This window comes from Eucyclogobius newberryi, unplaced genomic scaffold (genome assembly GCF_026437365.1).
Source record: "Eucyclogobius newberryi isolate DKJ021-1_F unplaced genomic scaffold, fEucNew1.0.hap1 SCAF_12, whole genome shotgun sequence".
Lineage (NCBI taxonomy): Eukaryota > Metazoa > Chordata > Actinopteri > Gobiiformes > Gobiidae > Eucyclogobius > Eucyclogobius newberryi.
The window spans coordinates 29,155,880-29,172,355 of record NW_027315746.1 but is presented as its reverse complement, the minus strand read 5'-3'; the positions used below and the strand labels follow the sequence as shown (position 1 = coordinate 29,172,355).

The 16,476-nt window shown below is 42.1% G+C and overlaps 1 protein-coding gene across 1 annotated transcript in view; it reads left to right on the top strand.

The window, feature by feature from the left end:
* Positions 1–16,476, top strand: part of LOC140355860 (uncharacterized) — a 36,238-nt gene that overhangs the window by 15,016 nt on the left and 4,746 nt on the right. The window contains exons 3-8 of the mRNA XM_072440500.1: positions 4,645–4,697; positions 6,501–6,598; positions 6,920–6,988; positions 7,048–7,107; positions 7,650–7,661; positions 7,740–7,796. Of these exons, the coding sequence (XP_072296601.1) occupies positions 4,645–4,697; positions 6,501–6,598; positions 6,920–6,988; positions 7,048–7,107; positions 7,650–7,661; positions 7,740–7,796 (349 nt within the window). The remainder of the gene's footprint in view (positions 1–4,644; positions 4,698–6,500; positions 6,599–6,919; positions 6,989–7,047; positions 7,108–7,649; positions 7,662–7,739; positions 7,797–16,476) is intronic.

Below are 16,476 nucleotides of genomic sequence, written 5' to 3'. Positions count from 1 at the left end.
ACACTGGCAATCAAGATCAGGAAACGAGGCAAAACACCTATGAACAGAGACGAAGGAGCTTTCGTACTCCCTCATGTCTGGTATGAGTTATTCCAGGGAGCGGCGGGTTTGGCAGACTTTTCATAGAAGTGACACAAAGATAACAGCTCACCAAAACATGTCAAGGTAAAACCAACCTATTTTGTTTGATTTTATGAATACAGAAATGGACAAAAATGGTGACAGAGCCTCCACCAGTTACATACTTCACCTTTATTAAACTCAGTCATCAACCCATGTTTCTTTATAACTGACACTTGGAAAAACATATTAAAGATCCTCTCGACTGCATTAAATGTCCTCTGAGTCAATCTTTATTTATTAATACCCGTTTATTGCATACTTCCTATATTTCGTTCATCGCTCACAAATTACATATGACAATCCTCCCTTGTGCAATAATTGGGTTTCACTTTTTCCTCGAAACAATAAAACTCCCAAACATAATTACATTTTCTGCAGAATTTCCTGAGGTCTACGTTTCAGATTATGTAGACTACCCTCATATTTCACAGTGTAGGAGGAAAATCTCCAGATAATACTGAAATCAGTGCCTGCGTTGTATAGTGAGTAGTGCAGCCAGGGGGCGCCGTGGGGCCGGAACAGTTTGTGGTTCTTTTTTGCAGGCGGTGATTGTCTTTCTAAGAATTTATTTTCAGCTTCGGGGAATTGTTAGCCTGGCCAGGTTTGACAGAAACAATGTTTGGAGAAAAAAAAAGCTATGACTGGATTGCACAGACATCTAACATTTTGAATCCTTATAAGTTGCGTTCAGTCTGTAGAAGTTGATGATTTCACAAATAAAATTAATTTTGGCTGTATTGCTGTTTGCCAGATTTTCATTTCTGTGGCTGGAAAGTATCAAATGCTCACATTATTGTTATTGAGTAGAAAAACACGCTTGTAAAAGACAACTCCAAAAAGTCCTGCTAACCAGTGTCCCAGATCATGGCTCCAAACCCACAGAAATTCTTGCTTGAAGAAAAACCCCTGAGAAGCAACAACAGAGAAATTGCAGCCCATTTTAAAACCCAAATGTATGAGTACCTGATACCTCCGTAGCTTTACTCTTCTCCAATAGTTTTCGTGTGTGTGCAGCACAATTTTAGTTTTTCATTTTGACCACTTATTCTGTACCAGGGCCTATATTCTTTACGCTCTAATTTATCATGCTGGTCAAATTTGTCTCTCAGTTATCTCGTTGGCATATTGGTACAAACTCTTCTAACCCCGTCAATTGACCTCACCAACTCAGTTTGGGCCCCAAATATGAACTAATTTCCCCTATTTCTCTACTATAGTTTCTATTTTGACCACTACAACTCATCCTACTGTGGCAGGCCCAGACTCGCAGCTGCCCAACTGCATAATGTATTTCAAGATTTGCCTCTATGCATTGAATTTTCTTCGTTAAATAGTTAGTAAAAGTAAAAGTAAAAGAAACCTTAATCAACAAAATAATAACCATACAGGCATTTGCACTAAACTCTTTGTAACTATAATGCTAAGTAACCTTTGATGTTACACTCTAATCGTGTTATTATAATGCTTCATACATTTGTGAGGCTTTTGTTTCAGAACTTAAAATGGTGTTCACACTAAATCCTCTGGCAGCAGAAATATATATATAGCTTTTCCCCAACATGCTAATGTAAGCAGGCAGGTGTGAAGAATGTGATTTGATGGTAAATGCTCAACACATCTGAACTTCTACCTTTGAGGTCACAAATTTGAGACTGTTTTCTGACACTCCGGACAAGATGACCTTGTAAACAGGATTCAAGAAACAAACGTGAATCGAGCCAAATACAAGTGCAGGTGTTACAACAAAATCAATTTTGTGCCCTCTATTTAAAGTGAATAATCAATGGCTCAACACAGACATAGAGCAAATGTCTGAGTGTGTTTGAAATGAAAATCATATTAATACATGTTTTTTTAAAAGCTTTCTATTAAAGACAGATCTAAAATGTTAATTAAATTGCTTAAAATACTAAAATAAAAAAATTGTAACTTGAGTAGCGTTTTTCCATGCATACTTTTGAGCCATGCAACCGTTCTAACCAAGTGTGATTTTTCAGGGTGAGTACGTGGTTAGGCACAGTCTCACATGTCATTAGAGATATCCTGTTAACATGATGAGAATATGTTTAATTAAACTTCTTATATACAGAATACTTTCACATCACTAAGTTTCTCACCTCCCCAGTACCTCACAGACAGAACATTTATTATAAGTGTAGAAACTCGTTGTGTTTGATTTGATAAAATTTTCTTTGGTGTTTTATGGCGGTTGGTATCCAAGTGTTACATCACCTCCACCTACTGTAGTTTTACATCTTAGATTTTAATCTTTAGACTTTATTCTTTAGATTCCGTCTTAGGTCTTCTTCTTCTTTGGTGTTTTATGGCGGCTGGCATCCATAGTGTTACACCACCCCCACCCACTGTAGTTGTGACTCCTGAAGTCTCTTTCGTTGTTGTCGCCACCCTCCATGGCAGCCGGTAGTTGAGCGTGTTCAGGAGATCAGCAATTGAAGTGTAACAATACAACGGCGCACCTAACCATTCCTATTAACCCTGTGTTATAAAGTGAATAACTATAGCCTTACATGATCCCTGTGACTGGTTTGTAAGAATATTCCGCAGATTGAATTCCTGTCTATTATTCTGAAACCATAAAGCCGGTTGCTGGTTCTTGACAGTGACTACACAAACTGGTTCTGTGGGTTTTAACCTGTACATGCTCCTCTTGGTGGTGTCACCAGGCAAATGGATGCTTGTTTCGTGCGAACTGTGTTCAATGACATTGGCAATAAACCTTTTTCTGATTCTGATTCTGAAATAAGTATTTAAAAACCTGCCAAGCAGAAAGAATTCTAGCTCTCAAAGGCCTGTTAGTCGGTCTTTAAAAAGTCCACCTCTACTCCACATATTAATCTAAATTAGTTGCACACGTTTGAGCTCGTTAGCTGCGCCCCCCAAATCAGTCAGACTCCAACTACTGCCATGGGAAAGATCAAAGAGCTGTCAAAAGACACCAGAGAATAAATTGTAGATCTCCACAAGGCTGGAAAGGGCTGCAGGGTAATCGGCAAGCAGCTTGATGAAAGAAGATCAACTGATGGAGCAAGAGGCTAAAGATATAGACTATCAAGCTCCCTCGGATTGGGGCTCCATGCAAGCTCTCACCTCACCTTGCTTATCATCATTGATACCCCACGAGAAATCAGCCCAGAACTATCGTATTTTTCAGGCTATACAGGGCTCCTGAATAAAAGCTGCTCCAATGATAGAAAGACAAAAGAAAAGATACATTGTACATATACGGGCCGCACCTTTCAATAAGCCGTTGTAACATGAGATATTTACACATAAAGATGGTAAACGATAGTGATGCATGGGTTGTCTTTTGACCCGAGGGTCAGGTCTGGCCAATAAAGTCTCATTTCAATACGGCATCAGTTTAGAACCATATCGTTTCTCATCAGATGAGAACCAATCTGGTTCTAAACTGCAGACCACCATATATCGCATGTCCACACTCCACGTGTGTCATTTAGTTTAGCCGCGCCTAGATTCAGTTCCTCATTAGACACATTTCTCGCCTGGACAGTGGTCCAGGCGACACCTTCTTCTACAGTGTATCAAATGCTTGCTGCTAGAGTGCCCCCCTGTGACTGTTAGCCTATGAACTAGATGCGCTGTTGTGCATCTAATTTATAGGGTTAAAAGTGTAGGGAAAAAGTAGCGGCTTTAATTCAGAAAATTACAGTAGGAGGAGCTGGTCAATGATCTGAAGAGCCGGGACCACAGTTTGAAAGGTTACTATTGGTAATACACTACGCCGTCATGGTTTAAAATCATGCCTTGCACGGAAGGTTCCTCTGCTTAAGCCAGCACATGTACAGGCCCATCTAAAGTTTGCAAATGACTATCTGGATGATCCAGAGGAGTCATTCATGAGGTCAGATGAGACCAATTTTTATTTTTGGTATAAAATCCACTCACCATCCCAAGAACACCATTCCTACTGTGAAGCATGAGTGTGGAAACATGGGGATGAGCCAAAGTCTCTGCTGGTCAGGAACTACAGGAAACATTTGATTTTGGAGCTTAGCAAGATTAGCTCAACACAAAACATCCAAATTGGAGAAAATCTCTGCAGAAAACAGTAACTGCAACGATGAATGTAAACACCTGTTTACCTGTGACCTGCAGTTTTAACAAAGAAAACAAAGGTTTAACATATATTTTCTTAACAATAAAGCACCTAGATCACAGCATGTGATTTCTACCTGTCACGTTTCTTTCCCTTTCTTCACCTGACTGACTTATGCAACCAAAAATTGTCACAGTAGGGCATCTAGTGCCATCCACAGGCGGATCGCTACACTTAAAAAATATATTTGAACAAATTACCAACTTCTACTGTGGTATTTCAGGACAAATGAGGGATTACACTGACTTATTTCAGGTTTACAGTTACTACCAACTTAAGCAGAACGTGTCCTGCCAAAGACCAGGGGTCACTGCACTGGCCCCCTGTGTGTTTTAGGATGGATTTTAAATTTCTTAATTGTCTTGGGCTTTGTTATCTTTTAGATCCCTCGTGGCCCCTGCGCTCCTCCAGCAGCGGGCTCCTAGTAAGGGCAAGGGTACCAAGTCTTATTTAGGACTGTTACATACATTTTCAATATTGCCCACGTCATGTAGTTTTTCCTTGCTGAGAAGGAGGGTCTAAAGACAATAGCAAGAGGAAAATAGCAAATGTCACAACATCCCTTATGCTGTGACATTTGCTATTTTCCTATGAACCTTGTTTAATCTACTTATTAATTATTTTACTTATTTTTTGGCTTATTATTTTGTACTGTTTAGGTATTGTTTTTAATGCCCTCTTAAGCATTTTGTATTGCATTATTTGTTGTTGTATTTAAAGTACTTTATAAATCAAGTTTGATTGATTCACTGAAGAGACTGATGCTGTTGGGAAACTTGCAGCCAATTAAAAGTGTTTAAGGACGAGTGCAATCATCTATGTCCTGCAGTGGAGTTAATTATTAAATGGCTAAAGCATCTACTACATCCCCAGGAGAGGTCTTTTTCACACTGTTGAGCTCACATTCATTCACCACAATTAATTACAGACATCAACAGTTGCTACTGGAGACCTGGAACAAATCAGTTGAGCACTAGCATTTAAGTTAGAGTATTTACCCAATTGTAAGACGTTCGATGGAAGCCTAAAGGACCTTTCATGATGAGAATAATCATTCTCGCTATTTCTGTGTCAATCCAAATATCTCTATGGGGAATCAGCCAACCCTGGCTAAAATAAATCTACATATATATATTTATATTTATATTTATATTTATTTAAAAAACAGGCAGAAGACCACATTTTTCTCCATGTTCACTGAGAGCATGTTAAAAATGTCATACATAGATGTCAGAAATTTACCTAAGGAAACGTCCTTGCTTTCGAAATGAGGAAAAACTGCATTTATTGTACTTGCCATATCGCCCAGCCTCTGGTTACTGCCTTGTTATAAGGTTATGATTACACTAAACACCACACCAAGAGCGACCAAATCTCGTTCCTAAGCCCCGTTTGCTCTCTAGGGGAAGTTATCAAAGGGAGGGCGTAATTAGGAGATCCATGGAGAGACAACACTACTCTCAGTAAGAGCAGGTTTTTGAGTAATATAAGCACCCCTAATTGAATAGATGCAAGATTGATATGTTTAATGCCCTACTGTGGAACATTCCGGGCAAAGTCAGTGCATCCACATTTAAATAACAAATGCGGTGATTATGACGCGTTGGAGTGAGTAGGCCCCGTCGGTCTGCAGATCTGAGGAATGGGAGATATGTTGTTCTATAGCTAAAGACTGCAGGAATCAATCAAAAAACACTTTGGGTACATATATGAGGCACCAATAGCACTTTAAGAAGATTAAAAGCTCTGAAAAGTCGATTTTGCATGATATGGGACCTTAAAGTTTAAGATGATCTGCACCAGATTGTAGCTAAATAGCTAATTTCCAATTGCAGTCCCTGAGATTAGGGGAGATTAGGCCACATAATTACAAAGGTAAAATTGTTCACAAGATAAGTCATAAAACATGCAGAACACATTAACATTATATACAGTAAATTAATCTTGTGGACAAAGTCTGCAATCGGATAACAGTTTACTTAAACTGCATAGTATTTTAGCTTTATGAATTTAGCTTTTTGCATTTGTCTTGGGAAATAAAATGGCTCTGTGTGTTCATTTGAATCCAAAATCAGTTTGATGGAAAAGTTTATTCCAACTGTAAAAGCGTAAAGCCTCTGCACTTTTCTGGATTGAGACGTCTGATGTTTTTCCAGGGATATGCTGTAGCCACTCCTCCTGGATTGTCTCAGGGGCCCCTTTGCACAGTCTAAACCTTGGGTTTTGTCTGGTGTGGTAGATCTTGGCTTCTATTGCACTGGTGCTCAGGGTCTATTCCTGTGCTGCCATGATGAGTGCCTCTGTGTTGTCCGTCAGTTCGGCCCGCTCTAGCCATTGGTACGATTTCTTGATATCAGCAACTTCAGTTATGTTCCGGAGGTACATCCCATGTAGGGACTTGTCCTCCAATGTTTCCCATTGAGACATTCACTGAGCACTTCACTGTATCGCGTCCTTTGGCCAACTTATCATTCCTGCATAGTATCTTATCACTGGCAGGGCGTAGCTGTTTATTTTCCAGGACATGTTTTTGCCATTGAGTAGCAAATTTGTATTTGGCTGTTGCCGCTTTCCAAAGAGGTCTTTGAGTTTGCCATTTGCCTGTGGTATTCCAAGATACTTGTAGCTGTCCTCAATGTCTGCTATTGTTCCTTCCAGGAGTGAGACTACCCTCCCTCTTTTTGACACCATCCGACTACACTACTCAAGTCCGAATGACATCCCAATGTCAGTGCTGTAGATCCTGGTCGTGTAAATCAGTGATTAAATGTTTTGCTTGCTCTTAGCATACAGCTTGATGTCATCCATTTAGAGGAGGTGACTGACCGTGGCCCCATTCCGGAGTCGTGAGTGATTGAGTCATTTGCTTTCTTGTAATCAATCCAGGCAGTACACAGGTTGGTGTATCGGGTTCTGCAGTCTTGAGCCACTGTTCTGTCAACCAGGAGTTGGTGTTCGGCTCCTCTGGTGTCTTTGTTGATGTCCTTCTGTGCTTTACTCATGTATGGATCCATGTGCCCACTCATCTTAGCCGCAAAGATTCTTGACATGAGCTTCCATGTTGTGGAGAGACAGGTTATTGGCCGATGGTTAGATGCGACTGTACCCTTGTAGAGATCCTTCAGGATCCAGATTATACGCCGTTCGGTTAGCCATTGTGGGACCCATCCTTTAGCAGCTGGTTAATTTGTGCTGCCAGGCGCTCATGGAGTGTTGTGAGTTTCTTTAGCCAGTATGCGTGAATCATATCCGTAACACTTTCTGGGATGTCTGCCACTTTGATGGCTACTGGATTCTGCTCAGGGAGGTTGCTTTGGTCCGCTCTTAGATCCACCAGCCACTCTGCATCACAATTATGCCTTCTTTTCCCATATACTTTTCCTTTCAGTTTCCAGCCTTGGTGAGTCTGCTCTGCTGCCTCACCATTACCCTACTGGTTCATTCGTCTGGCTACATTGTCTCTTGTGTACCTCTTTAGGCGGCTGGCCAAGGCTTGGAGCCTTTGTTTCGAGTGCTTCAAGTATGGGCCTCTTTGGTACTTGTTTTTTTAATTGCACTTTTCTCAGCCTCAGTCAGTTTGCTCACTTCTCTCTGTGCTTTCTTGAATTTAGCCTCTAACCTTCGTTTCCATGGTTGGTATTGTTTCTCATGGCTCCCATGGTTTCTCTTATAGCCAAGCATCTCTAGGATCACTGCTGCTGAGGTGTATCAGCTTATTGGTTTCAGTGATGGTTGTGGTAGGGATCATACTTTCTGATGGTATTTCACTTAGCTGTAAGGAGTGTCAGGGTTGCCTTGCATTCAATCTCGCCATGATCTTATCTTTCAGGTCAGTCACTACCTTGTTCAGATCCAACCTTCTTCATATCCAAGTATCTGGGCTTCATATCCAATATCTGGTTGGGGAGATAATTGTATCTCCCCAACCAGACCTGGCAGCCCGACGCCCCCTTACCACAGCATTTGTGTTGTAGCTTGTCGTCTCAAGCGGTGATAGCAGTTGCCGTTTGTGGATGTTGAAACATTGAGCTTTGATTGTGGCTTTCAAAGTATCCATGCGTCCCACATCCTTTGCATGTAGCCCCTCTGACTAGGATTACTGGTGTAGTATCATTCCAAAAGAACATATATATATTTATTTATTTATATATATATATATATATCCCATACTTTTTTTGAATATACAGCGCTTCTGTAGATATATGGGCTGCACCTGTCAATAAACAACAGGTGCCCACGTTGTAACATTTGTACACCGGTTGTCTTTTGAAACAGGGGTCTCGCGGTGCACTTGAGGTCCGTTGTGTCACGGGTCTAATTAGACTAATTTCTCACTGAATATGTGTTGGATTGTAATAGAACACATGACATTTTGAACTTTAACATACAAAGAACACATCTGAGCTGTCCCTACTGTCCCCTCTGTACTTGATTACTCTGTGTGAGTTGCATTGTAACATGAGACATTTACACAGAAATATGTTCCACGGTAGTGATGCGCATGATGTATTTTGACTAGTGGGGCAGATCGGGCCAAGAAAGTCTCATTTCAATGTGGCAATGTGTTTTTGTAACGCCCAAAATCACAACAACAGTTGCCTCTGAGGGCGACAGTGAAAAATTAATCAAACAATGTCTGTGGTGGCGAGGTACGATGTCCCAGAGTCCTCAGTCCTTAGACCCTCCTTCTCGGCCAGGAAAAACTACAAAAAGCCTCCTTGGGAAAAAGTAGAAATCTGGAGCAGTTCCAGAGTGAAGGAGAGATCTGACTCTCACAGACGGACAGACGGACGCGAGGGAGACTGGAGCTGGACCCACTCTTCAGGCAGATGAGGGACCATCGGAGTCGAGCTGGACCCACTCTTCAGGCAGATGAGGGACCGACTGAGTCGAGCTGGAGCCACTCTTCAGGCAGATGAGGGACCGTCGGACCGTCCTCAGGAGTGAGAAAAAGAAAAAGAAGGCGGTGAACAGTTTGCAAGTGGAATTAAAAATTAAATATTGTCTGATAGAATAAGTAGTCACAAGAAGAGAATAGTGCTCAAGCTGCCATACTTCCCCCAGCACAGTTGCTCCTAGGGCAGCATGGCTGAAGCTGTGGGTTTATATTTCTGTTCCTAACTGGCCTGACCATAAGCGATTTCAAAGAGGAACGTTTTAAACTACAGACCGCCATATATTGCATGTGTAGGGTCTCAAACTACAGATATTCAGTTTATGATCAAAGGGAATTTAGCAACACATCTCGGGGCACCAGGACTAAATCCAAAAGCTAAAATACGGTCCTCAATCGCGCTCGTTAAAAGGTCTGACGGGTGTTTCACGATTCAGGGACTTACACATAGTCTAATCAAACAAACAATAGTCAATAACTCTTTTGTGTAGTTTATTTATCAAAAAGTCAATCAAAATGGCACCGGAGCAGAAATTCATGCAGGTAAATCACAGGTGATGTTCATATCAGATTTAACAGCAGATTTGTGCAAGTAATGTTAAACAAGGGTTTTGCCTTGAATAATCAAACGTGTCTATGCTAATCTATATCAAAAAGAGGGAAAGTGAGAAGCTAAGGGAGGAGGAACAGCTGAGTTCTACCCAAATCACGCCACAAAAGAACCGCACACTGTAGAACTCGGTCCGGCTGGTCCTTGTCCGCGGACGGGATCCGCGGCGAGGATCTGGTCCTTCTCGTGTGCGTGTCCGCAGGGAAGTCCGTGACAAAGGCAGCGGCGACGGGCAACGGCGGCGGGCAGCGGCGTGTTAGCTGGTCCGTCTCGTGTCCGCAGGGAAGTCCGTGACGAAGGCAGTGGCGTGGAGCGGTGTGGCGGCGTGCCGCGATGTCCGTGACGCGGGCGGCGGCAATGTCCGTGGCGCGGGCGGCGCGTGGCTTAAAACTGGTCCAGAGTTCCTCTCTTTTCTTTCTTCTACGAGGTAGAAAAAGAAAGTCTCTGTCCGTTTTGCGTTTAGCTTAGTTCCAGGTGTTTCCAGGTGTTTTCAGAGTTCAGAGGGCGACGCGGCTGGCCTAGCGTTGTCGACCCACGTGGCGGACGCTTTGTTGAGACAAAGGAAGGGTCAAAGCTCGTCCGTGGAGACAGCTTCAAAAAAAAAAAAGACAAAGAAAAAGAAGACAAAAGAGAGCGTCTCTAGCTCGGAGCGTCGTTTTGTTACCTAGCTGCGTGGGGCATGCTGGGAGCAAAAAGGGGCGGGCGCTACTGCGACGACTTCCTGTTTAACATTTTCCTGGCCGAGAAAATGAAACTGGAGTAACTTAATGTTTTGGCAAAAACATTAAACCCTGTTTAAACATTTACACGTTAAACACTTTGAGCAGTTTGTGCACGTTATTTCTTGAGGTAGATCCATTTTATATTTTCTTTCACCTTTTCACGGGTATACTCGGGTTTGAAGCGTCGAGACATAAAACCTTAAACAGTGGAAAATGCATAACACAAGAAAACATGCGGTGTAGGGAGCAGATCCAAACAAACATTCATGACATTATCACATAAAACATAATTTTTCATCGACGGCAGTCTTCCTGTAAGAAATGTTTGTTAGGGGAGAATGTCTGTTATCACATGAGGAAAGAGAAAAACCCCCATTGTTCAGAGAGGTTTTCCTGTTATCTTGCAGTTGAGGAATTTAACATATTCATTCCCCTACACATGTCCACGCTCCACATGTCTCTGCATTTTGCCACGTCTAGATTCACTTCCTCATTAGACTCATTTCTCTGTGAATATGAGTGAGTAAGACACACAGCGTTTCGAAGCATAAAATATGTGACTCGCCACCGCAATTGTCGGACCATGTCGGCCTCGGTGAAACTGAGAAAAACAGCATTTTACTTTTTTCCCCAAATTTGTGATTTTCATTTTTTTGCAGAATGTGCTAGTTGAAGTTATGAATAAGCCCCTGTGTGCTTCAGATAACACTATTGGTTGTCTTAAACGTATACATTAAGCTGTTAAAAATGTGGAGTTTTCGGGTCTTTTCCCTGCTCTCCTGGGGGGCGTCACCTTTTTCTAGCCAACGTGTTGTTTACATTTTCCACCAATCAGCTGTGATCCGCATGGCCAGCTGCGTGCTCTGCGTGCCCTGTGTGCTTCTCTCATTACTCCAGACCGTCTGCAGAGCACAGTCTTCAGAGCTTACATTTCCTGGACTACATTGCAACGGAACTGTTTACTCAGGTACACTTTTACTTTACTACTAAATTATTGCTTTAACGCTGTGTTTTAAGGCGGTCTCGTGATCACTTTAGAATCTTACTTGTCTGCTCCGGTGGAGCTAATGCTAAGCTAACATGTTGCTTCAGTGCACTCTGCAATACGGGCTTAATGTGACTACTTGCTGTTATCACCATGTTATCGGGTTATTTTTTGGCGTGGGTTGGCCCGTGGGTTGTGTGGATCATGCTTTGTGTCTGTTTCATGGTGCTAAACCGGCTGTTACCTCCACAGCCCGGAGCTAAACGCAGCTATTCGGAGCTAAGTTGTAAGCTAAACTTTGCAATGTTTTCGGGTTATTTTTCGGCGTTTTGTCTGTACAAATTATATACTTATGTAGTATTTCTTGACCCGTGGGTCGTGCTTTGTGTCTGTTTTATGGTGCTAAACCTGCTGTTAGGCCCGGAGCTAAACGCAGCTATTCGGAGCTAAGTTGTAAGCTAAACTTTGCTATGTTATCGGGTTATTTTTCGGCGTGGGTTGGCCCGTGGGTTGTGTGGGTCGTGCTTTGTGTGTGTTCTATGGTGCTAAACCGGCTGTTAGCGCCAACGCCTGGAGCTAAACGCAGCTATTCGGAGCTAAGTTGTAAGCTAAACTTTGCTATGTTATGGGTTATTTTTCGGCGAGGGAAGAGAAAAAAACTACAACTCCCGATACCACTTCTGGTCACGTGGCTTACGCACTGCGTCACTCGAACCAATCACGCGCTTGCCTGGCCATTATCAGCTTCCTGTGTGTCTCTCTGTGCACGGTGTTGGGAGAGACAACAGGACAGCTGAACCAGGTAAGCTTTGCGACTAAAACACCCGCTTTTAATCACTTTAATGTGCGCCGGTTTTAAACTCGAGTGTATGTTTATGTTTTGGTGTGCTGTTCTGCAAGTGTTTTGCTTTTACGAGCAGTGTTATCTCAAGTGAGCTAGCTAGCATCGCTAGCCGATGGCAGATGTCCCAATATCTCCGCGTTTTGCATCTTAAATACACCGTTAACGTCACAATGTGAACTGTTATCTGTGAAGCGTGTTATTCCCATATTACTGTTAACCCTAATCCTTTTATCCCCCTTTTCAGAATTGGCAAAGACACCCTGACTGACATGACCTGTCTCTACGTGAAGTCTGCTAAGGAGCGTGGTAAGTGTAAAACATTATTTTGGTGATTTTCGTGTTTTAATGATTAGAGTATAATTAACCATAAGCAACATCTGTTTTTCAGGTGAGCCTGCAGTTTGTACATCAAGCTTCAGATCACTGTGGAAACAGCTTCTCCCACACATCAGAAGCTGCAGGCCACGCACAGATCATCAGATTATCAAGCGAGCATACATGAAGACCAGGGTTGACACTTTGGAAGACATCGCTGAGGTTAGTTTATATTATTTGACTACTGTAATGTGTAAACATTAGCCTGGCAAAACTTCAGTGCTGCTCTCTGCTTAAGATATGTTTCTTCTGTTCTCATTTTTTTACAGTGTCGCCCTTGTCATCAGGTAGTGGAAAACAGCTCTCCTGAGTCTCACCTCAATATCCCACAGCTTGTTGGAACGGCGGATAGCAAAGTGTTTGTCAAGAACTTGGACTGGCAGAAGCATCTGAGTCCCTTCTTCAGACGGCTTCCAAAGATCAAGAGTTATCAGCACTTCAGGTATTTAGATTGAAACTCTCACATTGTGTTAAAAAAAATAAATAGTTAATGAGTGTTTTATGTGAAATAGTTAGCCATTTCTTAAATGTCCTGTTATTTGTTTACAGCTTTGATGCCAAGAGCCGAGAGTCACAGCACAGAAGAGTGCACAGACGAAGAAGAGGATGAGGATGTGATCTCTGATGTAATTGGACTCTGGTGGTGTACATATCATATCTCATATCTCATATATTCAAAGCCATGGACCCGTTGCAGTTCGTATACCTGGCCCTGGCATCTGTTTATAAGAGTTCTTCTATTAAGAGTGTTTTTTAAACTTCCTATAAGTTACTGTCCTTTCCCCCTGTATCTACTGCGTTGTAACATTAAAGGCTCTTATCTTATCTTTTGTTGTTTGTGTTGAATCATTCAGTGCACCATTGTTGGTGAATCACCTGTGAATTATGTTTATCGACAAATGCAATGAACCCTATTCTCATTCTGATTCTTTGATTCTATTCAGGGCCTTTTGTAATCCAAGTATTTCCATTTTAATACAGTAACTTCTAATTCTGATTCAAGTCCAGTTACCATCAATAACAACACTCCTTGAGTCTTCAGTGACAGCTGTAGGGGGAAGGTGGTGTCAGTTTGACAGGGGGGAGGGCTTATCTCAATGAGATGCAAATGAGCCCCCCTGTGACTCTGGGCTCACTCCGGTGAGAAACTTTGGAAGCCGTTTTCTCAGTGAATGGGTTTGAGAGTTGTATACATTCAAATGACCACAACTTACTCAAATATTATCAGATCTACATGAGTGAGACATCATTGGGAAGCTTTGAATTCACACTTTCAGAATCTGTGAATAACTCAAAATGTCTCCGGGTAGACATGTAACTGGATTGGCCACGTTCAGTCACATATGTGTTTCCACTGTCTACTGACGTCTTCTTCTAGAGTGTGTCAATTATCGTTTATCTTTTAATAAATAAATAATGTTTTAGTTGAGACGTTTCAAATAGCGACGCCAGATAGAGCATCTCAACATCATATACGTTCTACACAGACACTAAACCGTTTTCAGCTCACCAAGAGAATTGGTGCATTGTTAACTTGTTGGTGCAAATGAACATTGTGCACAAATCCACCCACTTCATATACTATTATAGCGGCAAGATTTTTCTAAAATCTCCCATTTAAATGATTGCACACTTGCACATGAATACACCATCAGATGTCTTATTAAATCCTAGTACAGACAAATGTGCCATTTCAGACAGTTGAATTCACAATGCTTCACAATGCTTTAGATCAGTCTGCTCTGGCCTTCTGAAACATATGTCTGAAGGGTATCCCCGTGGGTGAGACACATATTGAGTTGGCTGCATGCTTTTGTGGACAGACAGAACACTGTGGTCATATGAATCATCTTCTCTCCAGTGGAAAGCTAAAAGTGTCTAAAGTAAAGTCCAGTGTGTTTCATTCTTGATTTGACAGCCTGGTATCACAATTCTTTCAAATTGTTTCTTTAGAAATTTCTTTAGAGAGCATACATTAACATCTGCCTTTACTGCCTTTAGCTGTACATTACTCTGACTAATTCCCTCATTATATGCACTGAAGCCATGTTCCAGGCGTGTTCCAGGTACTGAGTGCTTCCTGCAGGATGGGCTGAAACAGGGAAGTGTGCCGCGGCACTCAACACCGATGACGCGTTGCTGGGGTAGGCCCCGTCCATCTGTTCATCCGAGGAAAAGGATATAGACTGTACTCTCGCTAAAAACTGCCGGAATCAATCAAAAAAACACTTTGAGCTCATATATGAGGCACCAATAGCACTGTAAGAAGGTTAAAAGCTCTGAAAAGTCGATTTTGCATGATATGGGAGCATGTTCCCAAGCAAATTGTAAAAAAAATCCACCATGGCATTTCTTAAACTCTGCTTATTGGAAATGGGTTTTGACTAACTTCAAGGGGCATCACCTGATCATGTAATAAAGTACACTGAAATACGCTAACGCAGCATCAAACTTTTCTGAATATGTGTTAAAGGCGCAATGGACGATTTTTCGGCGATTTGAGAACGCAGGCGGAAGTGTGCATGCGCACTCCCCCGTGCGGACTGATACAACACACACGTGCGTTTGTTTATTAGCGCGACGGATCGCATCTCTCGTCTCCCGTAGATTTCCGTCTTCTTCTGAGTCAGCTCGAACTGTCTTTCTTCGTCTTAATTTTGTCCCGTACACTGAGGGAACAATATTATGATAGATCAATGCGCTTAGGCACGCGGAAACGTGCTGCTCGTGAGGACGAGCCGCGCGCGGCTGCAGGTGGGCGGTAGGTGCGTTTTGTGATTCATACGTGGCAGGACTAATCGGCAGTCCACGCCACGAGGAAATAAGACTCAGATTTGGGTCAAAAAAATCGGCCATTCAACCTTTAATGTGAACAAAATGCCTCAGATAAGTCCTGGATAGATAGCTTCCCGCTCTGTATATTATATTCTTATTTATGGCTCTAGGTCGTATTTATTATTTTTAGTGCATTTTATAAACTTTTAGTTTAGTTTTTTTTATCAATTGTGTGCATGACACAACAGTCCTGTTTATAAAATGCAGGCTTTTCTGTGAACCACAGACAAACAGCCTGGAAATAGACAGAAGCGTTATTAATCAGTTCATTCCCTGCACCTTGTTATTACTAATCCCACTGCTTCATAAATAACCTCATGAATAAAACATGTACAAAACACTAGAAAGGACTGTGACACACAGTGCACCTTCAGCACCCTCTGTGTTAATGTATAATTATGTAGGATATGCAGATGTCCTCCCCCTGTTGCCATGGTGACAGGAATGCGGGCTAGGTGTTATCTACTGCCCGTGTGGAGTTTTACTGCCCTCAGAAGAAAGAGGACGTGATAGCGACAACAGAGACGCTCTGAACTTTGAAAATAACTCTTCATCAAATGACTCCTTTTGGATTACAGAGAGTAACGATCTCTCCAAGACAAACGCTAAAACGCTGAAAGACTACGCGGCTTTAGTGGTTTAACAGACAATCATCAGATTGCAAAAATGTGTCCACCAGATGATTTTACATGTACATATTGTGTCATCGTGTTTAACATGTCATTTTAACTGTTTCATAACTTGTTTTGTGGACAATTTTACCTTTTTGTGTAACTCTTGTGGCCTAAAGCCAGATCTCGTTCCCTTATCAGCTCTGACCCGAGCGTGCATGCTGATTGGCTGAAGCCACGGCGCCAAAACCCCCGCGGGGAAAGACAAAAGGAAAGAGCAGGGAGTTACAGACCAGTACCATCCGAGCTCCAGAGCGAGTTCCATCCGAGTTTCTTACA